This window comes from Pyrenophora tritici-repentis, chromosome 2, assembly GCF_003171515.1.
Source record: "Pyrenophora tritici-repentis strain M4 chromosome 2, whole genome shotgun sequence".
Taxonomy (NCBI): Eukaryota; Fungi; Ascomycota; class Dothideomycetes; order Pleosporales; family Pleosporaceae; genus Pyrenophora; species Pyrenophora tritici-repentis.
In genome coordinates this window covers 3956765-3977694 of record NC_089391.1, presented here as the reverse complement: position 1 = coordinate 3977694, position 20930 = coordinate 3956765, and the positions used below count along the sequence as shown (strand labels likewise).

General features: G+C 50.8%; 8 protein-coding genes across 8 annotated transcripts; 4 read left to right on the top strand and 4 right to left on the bottom strand.

The window, feature by feature from the left end:
- Window positions 1-641: 641 nt before the first annotated feature.
- On the bottom strand, window positions 642-2005 carry PtrM4_069660 (RPT1, ATP-dependent 26S proteasome regulatory subunit; the record flags this gene model as incomplete). Its single annotated transcript, XM_001933637.1, has 3 exons — window positions 642-1611; window positions 1663-1803; window positions 1851-2005. 3 exons carry the CDS (start codon window positions 2003-2005, stop codon window positions 642-644), a joined length of 1266 nt encoding a protein of 421 aa, XP_001933672.1.
- A 1555-nt stretch (window positions 2006-3560) lies between these two features.
- On the top strand, window positions 3561-6572 carry PtrM4_069650 (uncharacterized protein; the record flags this gene model as incomplete). The annotated part of the gene is made up of 4 exons (XM_066105870.1): window positions 3561-4113; window positions 4417-4631; window positions 4713-6336; window positions 6487-6572. 4 exons carry the CDS (start codon window positions 3561-3563, stop codon window positions 6570-6572), a joined length of 2478 nt encoding a protein of 825 aa, XP_065964497.1.
- Window positions 6573-8091: 1519 nt separating this feature from the next.
- On the top strand, window positions 8092-8633 carry PtrM4_069640 (uncharacterized protein; the record flags this gene model as incomplete). The annotated part of the gene is made up of 3 exons (XM_066105869.1): window positions 8092-8322; window positions 8408-8578; window positions 8631-8633. The coding sequence occupies 3 exons, from the start codon at window positions 8092-8094 to the stop codon at window positions 8631-8633; spliced, it is 405 nt and encodes a 134-aa protein (XP_065964496.1).
- Window positions 8634-9460: 827 nt separating this feature from the next.
- PtrM4_069630 (uncharacterized protein) lies at window positions 9461-9787 on the bottom strand (the record flags this gene model as incomplete). The annotated part of the gene is made up of 1 exon (XM_066105868.1): window positions 9461-9787. The coding sequence occupies one exon, from the start codon at window positions 9785-9787 to the stop codon at window positions 9461-9463; it is 327 nt and encodes a 108-aa protein (XP_065964495.1).
- A 2404-nt stretch (window positions 9788-12191) lies between these two features.
- On the bottom strand, window positions 12192-14862 carry PtrM4_069620 (Flavin-Reduct domain containing protein; the record flags this gene model as incomplete). The annotated part of the gene is made up of 2 exons (XM_001933634.2): window positions 12192-14746; window positions 14796-14862. The coding sequence occupies 2 exons, from the start codon at window positions 14860-14862 to the stop codon at window positions 12192-12194; spliced, it is 2622 nt and encodes an 873-aa protein (XP_001933669.1).
- Window positions 14863-15095: 233 nt separating this feature from the next.
- Window positions 15096-15642, top strand: PtrM4_069610 (mitochondrial 54S ribosomal protein bL31m; the record flags this gene model as incomplete). The annotated part of the gene is made up of 2 exons (XM_001933633.2): window positions 15096-15440; window positions 15499-15642. The coding sequence occupies 2 exons, from the start codon at window positions 15096-15098 to the stop codon at window positions 15640-15642; spliced, it is 489 nt and encodes a 162-aa protein (XP_001933668.1).
- Window positions 15643-16032: 390 nt separating this feature from the next.
- Window positions 16033-18633, top strand: PtrM4_069600 (uncharacterized protein; the record flags this gene model as incomplete). The annotated part of the gene is made up of 2 exons (XM_066105867.1): window positions 16033-16405; window positions 17552-18633. 2 exons carry the CDS (start codon window positions 16033-16035, stop codon window positions 18631-18633), a joined length of 1455 nt encoding a protein of 484 aa, XP_065964494.1.
- A 776-nt stretch (window positions 18634-19409) lies between these two features.
- On the bottom strand, window positions 19410-20384 carry PtrM4_069590 (uncharacterized protein; the record flags this gene model as incomplete). Its single annotated transcript, XM_066105866.1, has 2 exons — window positions 19410-19721; window positions 19983-20384. 2 exons carry the CDS (start codon window positions 20382-20384, stop codon window positions 19410-19412), a joined length of 714 nt encoding a protein of 237 aa, XP_065964493.1.
- Window positions 20385-20930: the final 546 nt, after the last annotated feature.

The window sequence follows — 20930 nt, the reverse complement described above, 5'->3', positions numbered from 1 at the left end:
GAAAGGGAGACTGGCCTGTTTGCTGGTGCTGGTGGTTGGACTCATATCTGGTAGATAGATGAAAGAACAAAATCAATATGCATGTTGAGAAGGTATATGTACCAATCAACGCAGGGGCAAAGAGTGTTCACTTTTTGTCTCAACAGGTTATGAGCCCGGGTCGCTTTCAGCGCATCAGCATGTTCGCGAAGGAACTGCTGGTTGGGTGAGTGACCAGAGCCGAGTAAGGGTCAGAGCATGAGGCCAGCGCCGAGTAGGGCCAGAGCCGGAGTCAGCACCGTGAAGGGCCTGCGTTGCAAACCACTCGCATTACTTTGTCTCCCTGCCTTAATTGCGGGGGTGTGTTGAGAAGGTATATGTACCAATCAACGCAGGGGCAAAGAGTGTTCACTTTTTGTCTCAACAATGCATATAATAATCATTGCCATCATTACCGTAATTCTCTCTCGCCTGCGTCGTCACAGCGATAGTGTAAAAGACAGATCTGATGTTTGTTTGCATTATCGAGGGATAACTTCATATGCTACCCTTGAGAAAGGACTTTCCCAGTAAACCCGATTAAATAGGCCCCAGGTCTATCGTAGTAGTACAATTGCCGCCTCTTTCCCCCCTGTGGTCGAGCACAAGCACCACCGACACGCTTACTTGTAAAAGTCAAACTTGTCCGCCTCAGCTGCACCCTTGACCTGGCTAGTGTATGCCTCCTCCAAATCGCTCTGGATAATGTTATACCTGTTCTTGCGTACCGCTCGCAGACCGGCCTCTTGCATGATAGCTGCGATAATGGCACCCGACAACGGGTCATTGCGCACAATCAAGCTATCCAGGTCCACCTCGGGCGACAGACTCATCTTGGAAGCGATCGTCGAGAAGATGAGACGGCGCTCACGACGGTCTCGTAGCGAGGGGAATTCGATCTTTCTGTCCAGACGACCGGGACGGAGGAGCGCAGGATCGAGCGTGTCGGCACGGTTGGTGGCCATGATGACCTTGACGTTGGAGGTTTGATCGAAACCGTCCATCTGGTTGAGCAATTCAAGCAAGATACGCTGCACTTCTCGGTCGGCACCCGTCTGCGCGTCGAAACGTTTTGTAGCAATGGCATCAATCTCGTCAATGAAGATGATGGATGGTGAGTTCTCGCGTGCCATTCTGAAGACGTCACGCACCATGCGTGGACCCTCACCCAAGTACTTTTGCACGAACTCGGAGCCTACCACGCGGATAAACGATGCCGTTGTGCTGTTTGCAACAGCCTTGACCAACATGGTCTTTCCGGTACCTGGAGGGCCGTAGAGCAGCACACCGCGCGGTGGGTCGATACCAATCTGCTTGTACAGGTCGAAATGTGTGAGGGGCAGCTCAACAGCTTCCCGGATCTCCTGCTTCTGCATATCCAAGCCTCCGACGTCGGCATATGTGACGTCGGGCTTCTCATCCTGACCAAGCATGGCAATGGACGAGTCAGCCTCAGGTGGTAGGATGTCGACGAGCGCATTTGAGTGGCGGTGGAGCGCGACGGACGACGATGGCTTGAGGAGTTCGCGATCGAGAGTGGAGAGAATGCGGACGACGTAGTTGGATCCAGTAGATGACTGTACGATGCCAGTGCTGTCCATGTTAGCCTTGTTGCGCGGGCGCGTTGTTTGCGTTGAAACTCACTTCTGATCGATAGCCTCCATAAACTGCCCTATCACCAGTGGCACACTCTGGATGCGCTTGATCTCCTCTTGTGCCCGTACCAACTCTCGCTTCAGGCTCCGCTGCTCATCCTTGATGTACTCTTCCTGGAGGTGGATGTACCTGACCCTGTTAGCCGCCTATCGTACCATGTTACTCAGACTACATACTCTAATTGCCGTTGCAGCTTCTTGAAGGTCGAGTAGTCGTCATTTCCCTCTGTCGAGAAACCCTCTAGGGTGTCAAAGTTCGGTATTGATGACGGGAGCTGCTTCTTGTGCGGCGGGACAGTGTTGGCCGGGTTCTCGACGGCGGCGTCAGCCATGGCGATGGTTATTGGATAGTCTTGTGGTGTATGCGAGTCGGATAATGGCAGTTAGCAGCGAATGTCGGTGCGGTTTGGTGGAATCAGAGTCAAGGATGGTAAGGCGATGGAATGTCTGTTGTCGCACTGTTACGAAGCTCACGGAAGGCGCCGTCGGGGATGCGAAGCGCTGACGCCGATATCACGTGATGAAGCCATCACACCAAACCAAGTTGATCCCAGACCACACTCGTCACAGCCATGAGTGGTAAAAGCAACTTCACCATGCCGAGTCACGCGCTGTGCGATGACTCACGCTCGGTACATGGCTTGTAGGGATAGGCCAAGACAAGCTTGAATTTCATGCACCCGCATCGGGTTCTTTAGGCATACTAGATGAATGGTCGCAAGCCGTGGACCCTTGCTGACTGACGGCTCAAAACAGCGAGCCCTGGGACGTGTATGACGGGTGGCAACGTGGATGACCCGTGTGACGCTTTCTTTTGGCTGGAGATGGAAATAGAGAGTCGAATATATAGCACACGGTCTAAAGCTGGTCCATGTCGTGAGGTGGGAGATTGGCGGTTTGCGGGACGCCGATCATCCACCAGTATAATCGCATGAAGATTTGGAGCATTGATTGATACTGGTGGGATCGCCGCCGTCAACCATGGACGAGCGTGGCAGGCTGACATGACAAGCACAACTACGAGACTCCAAACACGATACAAAGGCACAAATACCATGAGGCGTTCGCGCCGACTTTTGCGTCAGCGGTTGGGCCGGGCGAGCGTCGAGCGGCGGTCTGGGTCGTGTCCACTCTCGACGCACACCCGAGCGATAACAGGGCCATTTCTGCAGGAACGAGGCCATGCAATAAGTGGAGAGACATGTGTTTCCGTGTCACGACGGCCAAAAGACGCGGAGAAATCAAATTGAGTTAGGCTAGGCTTGTGAGGTGCCGGCAACGCAGGCACTCCACTGGCCCTGTCGCAACGCGCGACCGCGTTTCCTGCTCCGAATGCTAGGTGCTTGCTTGGAGCTTCAAGAGACTTTGCACATGTCCATGTTTGCGGCTGCTGGCCTTCTGCTTCTGTGGTCGAGGACACGCTGCTCGGGTCTCGTGATGCCCGACAAGGCTAGAGGCTGGGGGTTCTGCCAAGCAAAACTGCCTTCTCGCTCCTCCGCTCTCAGCAACGCATAGTCCGCAAAGCGCGTCTGCGGTACGTGAAAGCTATCGACCGCATTTGAAGCCCGCCATTTCCTGCCTTACCCTGATGCGAGCATAGCAGACTCTGCCTATTTCTATTGTCGCGTGGTGTGTATTTTCTCTTCTCTTCTCGCCTCTCTGTCGGTCTCTTCACCCCGTGTCGGTTCTGGCCTCGTCCGGCTGCTCCTGCGAGAGTCGCGTCCATCGACATAAACACCAACATGCTTGCTGACCGGTCGCTAGCCAGGTGGACATTCAGCACACACGTGTGCCCATCGCCCCTTCCATTCGTTTTCTGTATACGCGCATAAAACTACGGTCCGCCCAAGCCACAGCTGCGAGCCGTAGCCGTAGCCGCGCATCACCATGGACTTTCAATCCCCACAGAATGCCATGTACGATCCCTCGAGTTTCATCGACCCGAGCGCAATCGCCAACTCGCAGATGAACGGCTCGCGCCCCTATAACCCCATGCCATCGGTGCCCCAGAAACGGGACTCGACCGGCGCCGCTCTTTCTCTATCGCGCTCCCAGACGCCGTCGCAACCAGCCCAGTTCGGCTTCCAGCACCAGCAGGCCTTTACCAACACTCCATCGCCCACCATGCAGAATCAGCATTTCGCTCCCGGTCAGATGGGCGGCCAGCGAATGCAAACGGCCTCGCCCGCCCAGAACCCTCATGCGCCGCAAATGTCGCCCATGGGCTTCCAGCAATCGCCCATGAACCAGGGATTCAACGCGAACGCAGCGAACCAGTTTCCAGTCACGTCGGTGCAATTGTCCCAAAATCTTCAAAGCCGACAGCAGGAAGCGCAACGGCAGTACGCAATGCGCCTGCAGCAGCAGCAGCAATTGGGCAACCTAGCTGCAAGCAACATGGCTGCGCGACAAGGCCAGCAGCCTGGAGGGCAAATGCCTGGTGGGATGCAGAATCCCATGCAACAACATCCTGGCATGCAGCAGAACATGATGCATAACCAACAACAACACTCACAGCAGCAGCAACAGCAAAATCCCCAGATCCAGTACCAGCAATTCCTTAAGAACGTCGCTGCCCTCATGGCCCAGCAAAACCGACCCTTCCACGCCCAGCCACAATGCGCTGGTCGCATCATTAACCTCCAGAATCTCTACTCGGCCGTCATACGCTTCAAAGGCTGTCGCGCCGTTACCCAGCAGAATGGTTGGCCACGGATTGCACAGATGATGCAAATACACCCAGGTCAATATCCCAACGCCCCCAATGAATTGCGCCAAATTTACGAGAACAATTTGCTCATCTACGAGACCGCTTATGTCCAAAGACAACAGCAGCAAATGCAACAAAAGGGCATGCCTCTACAGCAGCAGATGGGGCAGATGGGACCAATGGGATCCATGGGCCAGCAGATGTCGCCGACGAGACCAACGATGCCGGGCCAACAGAACAACGTCCCGGTACAACAGGAATACCTCCAGCAATTGCAAAGAACGGAGGCCGCCATGAAGCAGCAGCAGCAGCAGCAGCAGCAACGGCAGTCGCTTCCGCCAACTCAGCCACCACACCAACAGCTCGAACCCTCTCCACACCCGCAACAGGCGACACCCCTACAAGGCAACGCAGTCCTCCCGAGCGTAAACGGCACTACACCACAACCAGACGGTCATGCGCGGAAGAGCCTCAGCAGGCAGCTGGAAGGGACACCCACACAAGGACAAGAACCTAACCAAGCGCAAACTACACCGATGAAACAGGAAGAGAACGCTGCAGCCACGGATCCCAATTCCGTTGCTGTCGAGGAGGCTGAGAAAAGAAAGCCAGTCATCGAACAGGACGATGGTACTAGGGTGTACCAGCCCGCCTACCGAACACAAGACACCTGGGGTGGTCTTGATTTTGACTCTGATAACTTCAAGAACATGATCGACACAATCACAAACTACAAGCCAAATTGTCCAATGCTGCCAGAAATGGGTGTCATCGATGTTCGAGCCATCACGATGAGCATCAAGTCAGGACTTCACGCCGAGGCCCGTTTGGGGTTGGATACGCTCACACGGATAACGTACGACAACACCGTTCAGTTCAACCTGTCACATTGCGAAGACTTGACGGAGGTGCTGGTAGAATATGCGGAAGATTTATTGGAAATACTAGGAAACGACAACCCCGAAGTCACTGACATCATTGACCTAATGCCGTACGAGGACGTCCTGCATCATTGCCGCGAAGAAGCTGCGTCACTACAAGAGCTCCCACAAGCTGGGACAAAGGAGCACCGCCTCGACCGTACCGCGGACCGGCTAATCGCGATTACCACAATCTTCCGCAACCTTTCCTTCCTCGAGGTCAACCATGACTCTTTAGTCAGCCCTCCAGTTCTCAAGTTTCTCGCAAACTTCATCCGGCTTGTTGGTACACGGGTACTACTCCTCCGGTCACATATTAACACATTCGACTTTATGAAGGATGTCGTCACCTTCTTTTCCAACACCAGCGCAAAAGTCGTCTTACCCAGCCGTGAAGACGCATACGCGGTCCTGCATTTCCTCTGTGCTTTTGCGCCGGTTCCGCGACCCGGCGAACCCATCAAGTTCACACCTTTCAACCCTCAGATCCATCGTTATCTTCCCTCTGCTGTGGACAGTCTGGCAAAGCTGCTCGCTCGCGATGACCCCAACAGAATGTACTACAAGGAGATTTTCATCAACGAGGCCACATCCACACCAGCATACGATCTATTAACACGTTCTTTTGCCCTCGCAATCTCCGTCATACCTGATCGTAATTACATTGAGAACAAGATGTACCAAATGAAAGAGCCGCGACCCAAGGAAGTACGTATGTTTGAAGCGCGTGTTGCAGAGTCAAGGAAAGCCTACCTTATGCAAGGTATGCTCGCAGCAGATATCCTCGCAGGTCTGGCTCCAGGACCCGAAACTGGCATTTGCCGCGCGTGGCTCGAATCTGAAGACGGCTGGGCACACAGTCTGCTAAAGTTCGCCATGTCCCTTTCAGCTACCGACGCTGCTATTCCTCATCCTCCTCCACCACCAAACCACCGCGGCCAGCGACCCATGGACCATGACCGGGAAGGCTTCCAGCTCATTGTCCACCGTGCGCTGTCTACCCTCAAGCGTTTAGGTGACAAGTCAAAGGGCGGTGAGCCATTGGTAAAGGGCGTACAGCAGATGAACGGAAACATGAATCACGAGGAGGAGGACAACGAGGACGAGGATGAGGACGACATGGAGATTTTCAATTTCAATGGCAGTAGTTGGAGGGTCAAGGCTGATATCTTACCACGTAAAGAGACGCTACTTGGAGCGCTACTTACTGCACAATTAGATGTGCGCAGCCTGAACCAGTTTTGCAAGATTGGGTATTTGGACGAGTAATTTGACTTTGCTTGAGGATACATTGGAGCGAATTTACAAGGGGGGTTGGGTTGATTCAACGTGTATAGGTTAGGTTGGTTGGTTAGTGTGGGGGTTATAGGCTTAACGTTTATTGTGCGCGTGTGACGCAATGGCATTTCTTGCGTTGAAAGATAGCCGCATCTTGTCCTTTTTCTTTTTCCTGCTCCTTGTATGTATGTCCGTCTGTCCGTCTGTACTACAATACTCTTTCTTTTTTCTTCTTGTGTGCTTCGTTTAGACAAAAAATGTACCAACTTCTGCTTTCTTGTAGGATATGGATGATCTTACTATCGATACTACTATTACTGCCTTATTCTACGCGTTGTGGGTGTGATGGGTTTCAAATGTGGGCAAGTTTGCTCGTCATGTCCAGGATGTCCATTGTCTCTCGTGGTACAAACGTCAATGCGAAAGTAGACTCATCATCGGTATTCTAACAAATGAATCACTGCTAGTTTGACTCCCGACAAGCAAAGTACTCTAGTCCTGGTCAAGCAACACAACTGCACGTGTTGTTTGCCTCCACACCGCATGTCCCACCCCTGCCACAAAGCCAAGAACCAGTGTTTATTGTTTGCATCACTCATAATGCCGGTATATGGCTTCTTCACACATAATTGCTTGTTACTTGGGTCACTCTTCTTCCACGGTACTTTCTCCGACACTCTTTTCATACCCCGTCTTATGATCTGCTCCCGAACATCGTGTATACCTTCAAAACAGAATAGGTTAGAGTAAGTGAATAAACCATGGCGCGTACACGGGCTTGTAAAGGACGCCCTAGACTCCCTGGGCGCGTGATACGGACTGAGAAGGAGGAAAACGTGAGGCGCGGGTCTACAGTTGAGGAGTTGATGCTTTCGGATAATGGGAACGAGGATGAGCGTGACATAGGACATGGGGTTCGATGTTCAGTTGGTAAGTTCTTACAAGTAACTCGCTTTTATCGCTCTAATGGTTCTTTGCGTTTCTAGAAACGAAACGCAATGAAGACAATGTTCATCACGTCAATGTTGAGATTAAGAAGGAGAAGGAAGATGAGGAAATGATCAAGGTAGACAGGGATGAAAAGGAAGAGGAGGACACTACACTCAAGCCCCAACAACCCAGAAAACGACCTCGCACACGCACACGTATCATCACACAACTCAGCCCTACCCCTCAGCTTTCCCCTTCCCCATATCCCAGCAAAAAACGCAAAACAACGACATGTCCTCCACCCAGACGTATAACGCGCTCTACCACAAAGCCAAAACGCAAAGTCTCTGAGATTGAACCAGAGTCTGATTCTGAATCCGAACCTTCATCATCACCACCAGAAGACTCTGCATCTGACTCTGTATCTGACTCTGAAGACCAAGACGACGAACAGCAGACATCCCCCACACCCCTTCTTCCCAGCCCTTTCGCATCTCCCTCCTTCCTCCGACCGTACCTATCCTTCCAGCTCTCTCTTTCGAATCTCTCGGGCGAAAGGTACAGAAAAGCGGAGAAAAGCATGAAGGTGGTACTTGACGCTGTTTCATCGCTGAAGACCTCTACTGGAACGAGGAAGCAGAGGAAGAGTAAGGATGATAAGCGAGAAGTGGAGGGCAAGGGGAGGACAAAACCAGAAGAAAGAGACGACGACGTACTACCCAGAAAACAACGGGAACTGAACGAGCAGACGACACGGAGGTTGTTAGCGGAAGCGAAAGAAGGAGAGGAGGGGAAGAAGAGGGTGAGGGTGGTAAGTTCATCTCCGCATATCCCATCTCGTCCCATTCATTCCTATTCCCACCACTTTCTAATAACTGTTACTAACACCTCCCTAGACTAAAACAGTCCGACGTCACACCGATAGTATCTCATCCTCCTCTTCCGAATCCACCCACCCCACTCCTCATACTCCCCCCACACATCCCCGCCACTCCGCATCTTCACTATCCTCAGGATACACACCGCAGCGTACATCCAGCCTTACAGATTCCGCGGCATCCGTCTCTGTGAGTGGGCAAATTTGTTCTCCTGGATGACCGAGTTGCTGATTTACTACAGTAGTCCGCAGAAGAAAGCGATGTCATTGAGCGACAAGAGAGAAACGGGTTACGGCGGCGGAAGCGAGCGATGAAGAAGAAACTCTACATGAGAAATAGGGGAGAAGAGGTGAAGCACGTGAAGCACGTGAAAAGGCGGTTGAACAGGGGAGAAGAGGAAGAGAAGCAAGTGAAGAAGGAGAAGCGAGCGATGCAGAAGCAGAAGCAGAAGATGATGCGGTTGAACCCCAGACAAGGGGAAGAGAAGCCAGTGAAAGTGAAGGAGGAGGAGGAGGAGGTTGAAGTGAAGAAGAAGCCAATGTCCGTCACTGAAATGACCGTGAGACAGGATATGATGGACATGGTATCGCGGAATAGGGATAGGACACCGGCTATGTTTCATACCGGCAAGCCGGTTATGGTTGCTTTTAATCCTGTGATTTGGTAGATTTATATTTAGTAATGTGAATATCTTCTTCTCCTTCTAACACCCCTTTCTCTTTTTCACTCTTACGAAATATTTCCGTATTATATACACGTTGGCCCTCTCCTTTGACACTTTCTGCATGATCAAGTTCGTTGACTAAGTTTTATGCTTCATGGGTGACGCAGAGGCAGGGATAGCGGCGTGGGAAGGTGACAGTAAGGGCAGTGATGAGGGTGATGAGCATGACGAAGATAGCACTGAAGATAATGATAAACACTACTAGTACGATTTATGAACACTTAGATTGACCCCTGATATTTACCACCCTTATCCTAGTCCTTCACTTCCGCCATCCAGCTTGCCCACTGTTAATTCTATCCGTGGAAGATACTCCGCCCAACAAAATAGCATGTCTCTTTCTGTACTCAAAGTTCGCTCTCCTCCGAGAACTCAAACATGAAGCGGAGAGTCTCCCTTTCCCGGCCTCGGCGAATTCCATTTATTTCGAGACTGGTGAAGCTGATACGATGGATCGGATTATTCGGGTCGTAAGGAAACCATGATCCAGTTCGGAATAAACGATTAACTTGGGCTCGATACAGAACATTATCGACTCTGGCAGGCATGTCCGCATGGGCAGTGATGATGAATTGAATGCCGCCGCCCTCAGTCGTAACAACAGCGATGTGTATGTGTCGGAGATTGATCTCGTACGGATTGGCGGCAAGGTCCGGCGGGAATCTGTCGAACATAAAGGATGCTTACCATTGGCGCGCGGGCGGTCTGTACCAGCCGCGAGGATCGTATCGTGGATTGCAGCTGCCTCCTGCAGGGGTGGCAAGGCCAGGTAATGCTGTAAGCAAAAGGAAGATAAGACTAAAGAATTGCATCTTTAGAGGGTTTGAGATATTGATGTTACTGTTGATGTTGAAATATCAAAGGGTTGGGTAGATAATCCCCTATTCAATATGGTTGAGAAGCGGCTCTCTTTTATGTTCTGCAATCCTAGCAGAACACACGTCTTTTGTGTCAGAAGGGCCCACTATTAGTTGTCATGCCGTTTGTAAACGGGGTGTACACATCTCTCGGGTCAACATAACCCCTCATCCAACAATGCTCTTGCTCGTATATGTATCTCTCCACCTTGGCAATATCCGTGAACATCCCATTCTGCAGTGATCGTCGTCACATGAATGGAACCAGGGACTGAATAAACAGGGCAAGACCACGAGCAAAATTGCCGTGCCGTTGTTAAAACAGCGTGTACGCATCTCTCCAACCAATATGGTCCTACATCCAACAACTCGCTTACTCATGTTGGTATTTCTCCGACCCGCATAGAACCTTATCCAACAATCCGCATATTTTTATTCGTATCTCTCCAACCAAAATAGCTCCTCGTCCTCCGCAACATCCGTGAACACCACTCCATGGGAGAGGTATTTCGATTCCCTGCTCCAGCTTTCACTTTTACCAGTCTTACCCGACGACCTCCGAAACTGCCGCACCCAGTATCACAGCGACACTCCAACTTCGCTATCAGAAGACTACTTTCAACCTTTTCCAATTTACCATATTCGATATGCGATCGTTTTTCCTACTCAATTTATGCCCTACTCTCGTTGTAGGTAGCATCATGTGTTGCTTTTCTGATAAAAACAAGTTTGGAAGAGGCCCTTGCAACAAAGATCAACACTCTCGGCACCGAGATATTATCAATGGATGGATGGAAGGCTGCAAATAAGATCAATGTGGCACCCAGTCAATTACCTCTGGCCATCCATATGCTGAGGCTTTCATCTGTCCGCATCGAGCGAAAGAGGGGGGCTTTGGGCGAGTGGTTGGTGATTGCTATATCCAATGCATTGGAATTAGTGCCTTTGGAGTATGCCCACCCTCCCCTGGCAGTATGTTTCATCATTCCCAGTGCTTGGTTACATACTAATCTATTTGCAATAGCTTGTTAGCGTCAACGGAACATCCTCTCCAGAACAGCGCTCTATAGCGATAGGGTACGTGAAGAGTTAGAGGACAGCACCTGAATCCAAGTGTCTTTAGTAATTCATATACAGACATGTTGCGAGTCTTCTCTACAGTACCACGGTGCCCATCCTTCGCGTACCAAACCGAATAGCCACCGATCACATGGTTCGACGACAGCTCTACTGAGCCTTTTGGCCTTACTTTGCTGATGCTACAAGATAGAGGCCTTGCATCGTAGATGAATCAAAGCTTTTTTTCCCAATGCTTCAACAAAGAATACTTCTAGTATGATTTATCTAAGATGCCGTGTGTATGTGAAGGGCTACATCTATACGAGTGGCCATGTCCTCAGTATGCTTCTACAACATGAGGTCCTGGGACTCAACCCAATTTGACAGTCAGTAACCGGCTTTGTTGAGCTTCTGGCTTATCGGCTACTTCTGCTGCATCTTCTAATGGCGGAGAAAAGCCTGCCATAGACATGATTGTACCCAGTAGGCTCCTGTAATCTCCCATACCTCCGGCAGTCTTCCATGTTGCATCCTGAGGTCTTCAACAGAGCAGCCGATTCTCTGAAATTGCTCTAAATGAGTGGGTGGAATTCATTGCCGAACCGCTGGAACGCCACGTCGTATTCGGCAGTTGATCTTGTCACAGTAAGCACGGGTGAGGCGGAACAAGCGTGATGACCTTGCGTAGCATCGACCAACACTGTTACATTGCACTGACCAAAGTAGCTAGATTGCATCGATCGACACAGCTAAACTGTGAAACAGCCACTAACCATTAGAAGCAAATCTCTGCTCTATAAGAAATTCATCAGTCTCCCAGCGGATTGTGCGAAAGTCGAGATAACAACTCACCGCTGCTATTTCATGTGAATTTGCAGCAGTGCATACAACAGACTCACCTGTGCCGACGTCGATATATCTGCAATATACCCCATGTTGTTTATGCTACAGATAGCTGGAACTGTTCCCCATGATTGCCACTAGTGATCACGAACATAAGTAGCTAGCGAGAAGTTTATGTATATACTCACAAGAGAGGGTAGAGCAAGATAAATATATGTAAATCAAGTGAAGAAAAGTCATACATCATACACACAGAACAACATCCTGCTTCCAACTGCTATTACACATTTCATGACACAAGTCCGCGCACTTCTTACTTTCACGAAGACCCTTCACCCCCCTTCTTAAACGAATAAGTTTTCCACTGCGCTGGCGGCTCCACTTTATATTTTTTAAGCAGACCATTCTTGTTCAACTGGTTGGCTCTACTGGGCTTGTAGCGGGGTACTCCGGGGAGAGTACTCTGCTTAAATCCTCGAATGCGTATTTTGGATGTAGCCGGATTATTGAGTGATTGATGGCGGGGCTTGCGTGGAGCCGTAGTTTCTTCGGCGCGTAGACGAGGAGGGGCTGTGACGCGTTTCAAGAAGGACGACTTGGCCTCTTTTTTCTTTGAGGGAAGATTTGCTTCCATGGCTTCGAGCATTTCATCACCAGAAGATTGATTTAGCGATGCTGCGGGTGTGTACACGATTGACTTATGCGTAACGTCAAAGTCGTAGGTTTCCTTTAGGTACTTTGCGATTCCCTGGTTCTCTTCATCTGTGCCTTTGCCGTAGTGGTTCTTCAACTCTTTTGCGACGATTGTATCGAGTATATGTCCTTCCCAGAGCGGTTGCTTTACATCTTCGCCAAGGTCGTCAGTTTTGGGCAGTGTGACGACGGCCTCCCAGTGCAAACCCATGGCAGCCAGTCGATCTTTGTTCGCCCAGCCGGTCGCACGTAAAGGCGTCTTTTGGACGAATTGTTTGACTCGTTCCTCAAGGTCGTTCCAACTAACAGACCACACAAACCACGGTTTCAACATCTCTTCCACTGCCGTAGGGAAATCGCGGAAATGACGTGTGGAGTAGAAGATATGTTTCAGCTTGCCGAACATGAACTCCACATTCATGCCTGTAATGGTGGGATTTACGCCCACTCGACGCAATGATTCGCACCAGTCCTCGGTAATATTCCTTTGGAAGCTCAAGGAGAAGATGTTTAGGCGATTGATGAGACGGCACATGACCACACGGACTTCGGCATCGGTCAAATGACCGGAAATATCGATGCACATAGCATCAAAGAGAGTTGGGTGGCTTTCGGTGAGTAGACGTGACCGCGACTTCTTGAAAGTGTAAACCGCTTGCTTCTTTTCGCCAATGGCTTGCATGATTTTATCGAATGGCTCTTTCAACGCAGCTGCGTATTTCATCTTTTTCAGTTCTTCACGTAGGCGCACCTCAACCTGCTCAACTTTGCGAATGTCGTACGAGGTGCTTCCAGTCTCTTCTTGCGGGTTGAAAGGTGGCACTAATCCTGCAGCTCGTAGAGGCTTCATGATGTCGCTGGGAAGCAGATCACGGATATTGGGACTAACACCTATTTGTTGCAAAAACAGCCGGTAGTTCTGAGTTAGGAAGCGCGGGTCCAATGTGATTGCCCTATTCGCTCGCTCAATGATCTTTTCCATTATTGAAGGCGTGAGCGAGCCATAAAAGTCGGCAAGGACCTGCTGATCCTTGAGCTCAGGTGCAAGCTTATCCTCAAGGCCTAATTCTTGTCGGCACTCAGCAACCAGAAGCTCCATGTTGATACCGAAATTTGCTGCGGGATATGGCAAGATCGAATCGATAGCTCGGCAGGTGTCTCTGGTTGGGTCTTGGTAATAAGCCGGAGTTTTCTTTATCAAAGCCTTGATCTGGGAAAAATAGGACAGTCGTTCCTTCTCTCCGGGGAACAAAGGATAACCCCATACTGACCAAACACCTACGTTGGTAATCGTGGGTGTTTTGGTTCTTGCAGACGTATAAATTTTATCACCTTTTGGAACCCTATAACCTCCATCGATATAAAGTATCGTCGGCTCCGTGGATAACTTTCGTTCCAGGTTTTCGACCTTGGCAACGAGGATGACGTGATCTGCGACAGGAAACTCGTGAGTAACTTTGCACTCCATTGCAGCTAGTATACAGTCTTCCAAGATCTGCGGCGCCAAAGAATGAGTAGTAGAGGTGGAACTTGGCTGCTCTTGGGGATGATGGACCTTGAGCTCTTTCCTTCGCAAGTTGTAAGCATCAGGGTGGTTCCCACGAGAGAAGAGGTCCACGATTTTCGCGCCTAGTCTATCAGCCGCTGGGAAGTGAACGCGGAAGAGGCCATTGGCCTCTCGTATGGAATCGAGTGTTTTGGAGGGTTCCTTGATGTTGAAGGAAATTGTTGGAGGGTCCAATGTCACAGTGCATAGAGACGATACGGCAACTCCCACCGGGCCATGCTTCTTGCTAGCGTCGGTGCCCGCAACAGTAATGACAGCCACGGAGCTAGGAACATTGCGCATGAAACTGCGTAACGAATCTTTCAGTGCTTGTTTCTTAAGTTCTGCCTCGGACAGTTCAAGTGATATGTCCTGCTCTTCCACACTTGGCTGCGTGCTCGCTACCTCTTCTTGTATGCTATCCGTCGACTGAGATGGATGCTCCTCCTCTCTCTGTGGTAAATTACGAGTATCCTCGGCGAGAGCCGTCGTCTGCTCATCCTGTACTTGAGACTCAGCCTGACTTTGTCGCAGGAGACGAGTGGCGTGGTAGTGCCGTGGGAGGCAGATTCCGTTGCGGATATGTGCATTATTGCGTGCGCATTGAGAGGCGAGTGCACAAGGTCGTGAGCGTTCTAACTTGGTATCAATTATTACTCATTACAACTGTGGAGTCTATCTCACGAGTATGCAGATTCCATCTGTAGAAGGCCGCAAAGAAGCGGGAGGCGGGGCGCTGTGCAAGTGCCATTGCCGCGGCCGGAATTGGTCTTTCTAGTGTCGCATGCGTAGTGTTACCATGGAAAGGCAATTTTCAGCACGAGAAAAGGTAGCATAACAAGAGCAATGCGACTGACGATGTTGCGCGTGCAAGATTCTTGACTGGGATGTGGGAAATATTAAGTTAGCTCCGCCCAGACCTCCGTCTCTTCTCCGCAACTTTCACCACCAACTGCACCGCTAACACCCCCAGCACACACGACCATGGCGTCTCCAATTCCCTCAATGGGCGCAATACGCATCCTCCGTCAGTCAATACGGCCTCAAATACGGCCGAAAAATCAAGTGCGACACGCGACGCTCCTTCGCCGACCAAAGCGACCATATACCTTCACCCAACTCATAACCCTCTCCGACGGCAGCTCCTTCACTGTACGCACAACGAATCCCACACCAGTATACAAAAGCGCCAAGGATATACGAAACTCACCCCTCTGGAACCCCAGCTCGCAGAAGCTGCTGAATGTAGAGGAGGACGAGGCTGGGAAATTGGCAGGTTTCAGGGCAAGGTTTGGGCGAGGATGGGACGCGGATACTGATGCGGACAAGGTGCGTTTTCAAGAGGAATTTCTCAGAATCGAACACGTTGGCTAATTGGATACTGCAGGAGAAGAAAGGAGAAGACCATCTCATGGATCTGATAAGTAGCCAGGCCAGGTCGACAGGGAAGACGGCCGATGGTTCCAAAACCCCACCTGCGAAAGCGCCAGCACCAGTGCCAACACCCGCAAAGCCAGCTGCGAAGAAGTGAGGACTTTTTAGTCGAGAGTAGAACACCACGTTTTAACGCACGTTGTACAGATAACTACATATATGTATCAGATATCGTGGAGAACACTAGATGATGAATGCATCAACACCAACCATGCATTGCCGGTTCACAAGTTCTGTGCTCTATAGTTAACCAGCAGACTCTCTCGACTATTCTTTGGGTAGCACGTTGAGAAGACCTAAGACAAGGCCAGCTTGCGCCCGTGTGTCTCGGCACAGCTCCGCAAGACTCATACCTGCAAGCACCTTCCACTCCCTTCAGCCAACAAACCAACAAGATGATTCTTACACATAAGAACGTCATCCCCCTAGCTCTCCAAATCCCACATTTTCTCAATCTCCAACCAATTGCGAACAGATTCAACTCAACATGGCAAAATCAAATCCTAACCGCAGCAAACCCTCGTCGCCTATATCCCACAACGGAAATGAGAGTAACGTGGAGGCGACTCAGCCAGCAAACCAGCCAACTTCAAAAAAGACTTCGAATGCGATAAGCAAGGGCTACGTGATGGTGGAAGAACATGTGCCCACTAGGCTCATCATCAGCGACCCAACGGCACCAGAGAACATAATCCAAGGCAAAAGACAGCGCCAGAGACCGGAAAAGCCCAACGCTCCCGCGCCAACCAAGAAAACCACAGTAACGAAGAAGCCTGTAGCAACAAAGAAAACAGGAACGAAGAAATCAGTAACAGCAAAGAAAACCCACGGTCGCGGAGCCACGAAGAACTATGATGACGGTGACGACGATGCTTCAGAATCTGGGTCTGAGCCTGAGCCTGAGTCCGAATATGAACGAGAACCAAGGCCGGAGAGACAAGATATCGCGCCCAAGGCCATCCATCGTAGTGTCTTAGACCTTGTCAAACACTCTCTCAAGGTTTCCGACAACCTCATTAGTTACATGAAGGCTATGGAAGACGATCATGAGAAAGAGGGCCGAGCTTTGGATCGTGGTGTCAGTAGGGTATTGAGCAGTTTGTTGGACAGGAAGAGGAAGGCGACGAAGCAGAAGACGGGGAAGAAGAACAAGGCTGTGAAGGTGTAAGAGAACTGTGGGGGATGTTGGTGGGCTGAGGCTTAGGAAAACAACGAGGTGGTTGGATGTGTAATTTTTGTTGTTTCTGAAGACGGTCAGGCGCGAAATGACTTCATTGGGATTGCCTGTGTCTTCGCTGGTCTACTGTCTTGATATGTGCCTTGGAACATGAGTAGTACATGAACTGGGACTTGGCCATCCTTCAACAAACATCCTAGCCAATATGCTACATTTTAGACGACACAGCTGCAAACATTTGAAAGCATTTATTTCGGTGCCCAGTAAGAATTACCGAGAAAGGGATCCTTATCAAATCCATTCACAGTCCAAGTCGTGTGTTTTTCACGGGCTTTCGCATGTGTCATGGTACGGAGTCAAGGGTGCCCTGCAGATCCTCTCAGCAACCCACCCAGACACGTGAAAGCGCGTCATCACTCATTGAACACTTCAATATGTCAAACCCACAATACCTCGTTATTTGACAAGAGCCCCGTTACTTGAATAAAGGTAGACGCGACACGCTATTGACAAGCTTATCCATTGCAGGGACACCCGGCCGGATGACCCGTGCTGCAACTCCGTTCCCAGCATTCCGCCAGCCACCATCATGACATTTGGTGTCACTTGAAGCTCTTCACGTTTTCATCTTCCTTTCTAGAAACAAAATACTAAATAATCTTCGTATTTACCTAGGCATCCATCGGCATGATGCAGTATCTGGGCATCGCCTCGTTGCTACCGCTCGTGGGTGCTCTTAGTACCAGCGATGCGCCTCGTGTGAAGCAGGTCGCAATCATAGGTAATTTCATGATCCGGTCAAGAAATTCCCATAACTGACGTATTCCAGGCGCTGGAGCAGGAGGCTCATCAGCTGCATATCATCTCGCCCAGTATGCAGCCGAAGCCGGTATTTCCACCAACATCACCGTCTTCGAACGCAACGACTACGTCGGCGGCCGTACAACGACGGTGAACCCATGGGGAGACAAGTCCATCGCGGTAGAACTCGGCGGCTCAATATTCGTGCAAATCAACCAAATCATGGTGAAAGCCATGGAGGAGTTCAACCTCTCTACTGCAGGCAACGATCTCGCAACAACATTCGGCATGCCAGATCTGGGTATCTGGAACGGACAGGAGTTTGTAATAGTAACACAAGCGGGAGACTCATGGTGGGATAAAGCAAAGTTGCTCTGGCGATACGGTACCGCGCCGTTGTGGACAAACCGATTGATGAAGAGTGCCGTGGGCAGGTTCCTAGGCATGTACGAGGAACCCGTGTTCCCATGGAAGAGCCTAAGCGATGTAGTCGAGCAGGTGGGATTACTAGAAGTCACAGGTGTAACAGGAGAGCAATACCTCCAAGCCAACGGCATCAACGAGATCTTCTCTAGGGAGATAATCCAAGCCAGCACACGCGTCAACTACGCGTCGAACCTGGCCTACATCCACGGCCTCGAAACAATGGTCTGCATGGCCACAAACGGCGCCATGCAAATCTCGGGTGGAAACTGGCAAATCTTCGCTCACATGCTCAAAGCCTCGCACGCAAACCTCCACCTCAACACCACGGTATCGCAAATCTCCCGCCAACAAAACGGCACCTACAGTCTAACTAGCAGATCAACGAAAACAAACACCGAACAAACCACTCTCTTCGACGACATCATCCTCGCCGCACCCCTCCAATACACAAACCTCGTCATCTCCCCACCTCCAAAACACACCCCTGACGAAATCCCCTACACGCACCTCTACACCACGCTCTTCGCCTCGCCGCACAAACTAAACCCGGCGGCGTTCAACCTACCCCCCACAAGCCCCGTACCCCAATACGTACTCACCACACTACCCCCTCTGAACCCCCCACCGACAACACCGCCGGCTCCCCCTCCTTCTACAGCATCTCCCTCTCCTCAGCGGCCATGAACCCCCGCTCCTCACCCCCGCGCTTCGAATACGTTTACAAGATCTTCTCGCCCGAGCGCGTGAACGCGACGTTCCTATCGCATATCCTGGGGCAGCCTGTCGGCGAGAAAGAAGCAGAGGAAGGGGAGGTGGATGGTGTGGTTAGTTGGATTCATCATAAACTGTGGTATTCGTATCCGAGAGAGTACCCCAGAGTGTCGTTTGAGGAGGTTGTGCTGGATGAGGGGTTGTGGTATACGAGTGGGATTGAGGGGTTTATTAGTACCATGGAGACAAGTGCGTTGAGTGGGAAGAATGTGGCGAGGTTGGTTAGGGATGGGTGGGTTGGTGGTGCTGGTGCTGAGGGACTGGTGGAAGAGGTTGTGCAGGAGGAGTTGTGATTCTTTTTGGTATTGTATGTTTGGGTTAGAATTTGTTTGGGAAAGATTGAAATCGAGATTGAATACGATAAACCATATGCTTGAGTGTAGATAGATTCTCTGTGTTTGTATAGAGTTTCCCTTTTCCCTCCATGCCCAGACTCCGTGATCAATAAAGAAGATGCCCAGCGCGAATAGGAAATATATGAAAAGGATAACCAGACCCATCCGCCATAAGCACCAGAACTCCATATGTTGTGCCGCTAAATATCCAACGTGGTGTACCTTGGTTCTTAGCACATTCCTCATCATAAGTCTCGTAACATTCGTCACCCCATCCAGCTCAATGTTTTTTCTCCTTCATGGTTTCCATTCCATGGAATATTACAATTACCTCTTCCACATCCAACACCCCTTTCATATAGCAAACTTGACCGTTCGCTTCGTAGTAGTAGTAGTCCTCGTCATGGCCTTTGCAGGCACGACTTCGCGCTCGACAGTGGTTTCCCTAGACGGTGTGCCCCGGACACCACCTCGTCGGCGCTCACTACGTTTCGCTCTTGCGTCTCTCATTTCCCTCAACTTCCATTCGTTGAGCTGTTGTCGACGCTTCTGGGATCTTGCATAAGCCAGCGCGGGGGTAGGTTTAAATCCAATGCCGTTCAGTCCTGTACCATCGTCATCTGGGTCGATAGCTGGGTCGGCCAAGTGTCCCGTGATCTCGTCGTCCTGCCACGTGAGGGTCGACAGTGGTGGGGGCGACGGCGACCTTGTCCTCGGACGGGGACGCGAAGGTGAAGAACGATTCACGGTGCGTGGCTTTTGTTGCATTGTCATTGTGGCTGTGATGGCGTGCGTCGTGATGGTGGTGGTGCTGGGCGACAAGCAGACTGACGACGGTGCCGAGACAAAAGTCATGGGTTGTGTTGTAAACGAAGCGATATCTGGCAGTAAGCGGGGTTGCGACGCCGGAGGCGTCTCTGGTATCACCCTCGAGTCCTCGAACCCAGACGTAACGTGTACAGTATCCGCGAAGGGCCGGTTCTTGCAATTTGTTGCTACTAGACGTCCGTACGTCGTCGTCGTATCTTTTTCCGTGGTTGGCGATATGGCGCTGTCGACTCTTGTCGCATCTAATTTCGGCTTCTTGCGTATGGCGTCGTCGGTGGGTGTGAGCGGGGACATGGGAATGGGAGCGATAGTGGTGAGGGTCATGCCACGCAGCTGCTCAGCGACTGCATTGCGCGGACTGTCCGGGCCCGATGAAGGTCTGTGATCGCTGCGCCGTGGTGTCGATGCCGGACGTAGGGCCAGAGCGGTGTTGAGCAGTGGAGCCGGCGGTGGCTGGTCGCGCTTGCGCTTCGGAGACGGGTGGGCGAGTTGGGTGGGCATTTCGCCGATGGATTGGGGTATCCAGAATTACATGAGGACTGTTGAAAGGAGATAAAAGGCTGTTTGTAGATGATTAAGCGTAGTATTGTTTGCGTTTGCCGAAGAGAGACAGCGCGGGACCCCAATTCCCATACCATCGCTGTTGGTTACGCGAATGTGGGGCAAATGCACAGGCCCGCTGTAGGGCTGAAGGACCCCTGGTTAGAACCACTGCACCACTGCACATCACATGCGGACTATGTCCCGGTACTGCCTGGTTGGCCTCGTCTATATCGCTACCTTTCAAACGTCTGCATCAAGAATGTCATGGACTAGTAGTCACTATTGCTCAAAGTTACGCTCTATAATTAGACTAGCCCGTTTCGCGGTTTGACGTTTGTATGACTGTTCAAGCTGCTTAGCTTGAGCACCTGTGTCGGCCTTCACATTTCTTTCCTTATCATTATTTTACTACTGGTTGGTACTATACTCAAAACGCACGCGGAACACTTCACATAATAGAAACGACTATTGGAAGTGAGGGACATGTGACTGTGGAGGAAATCG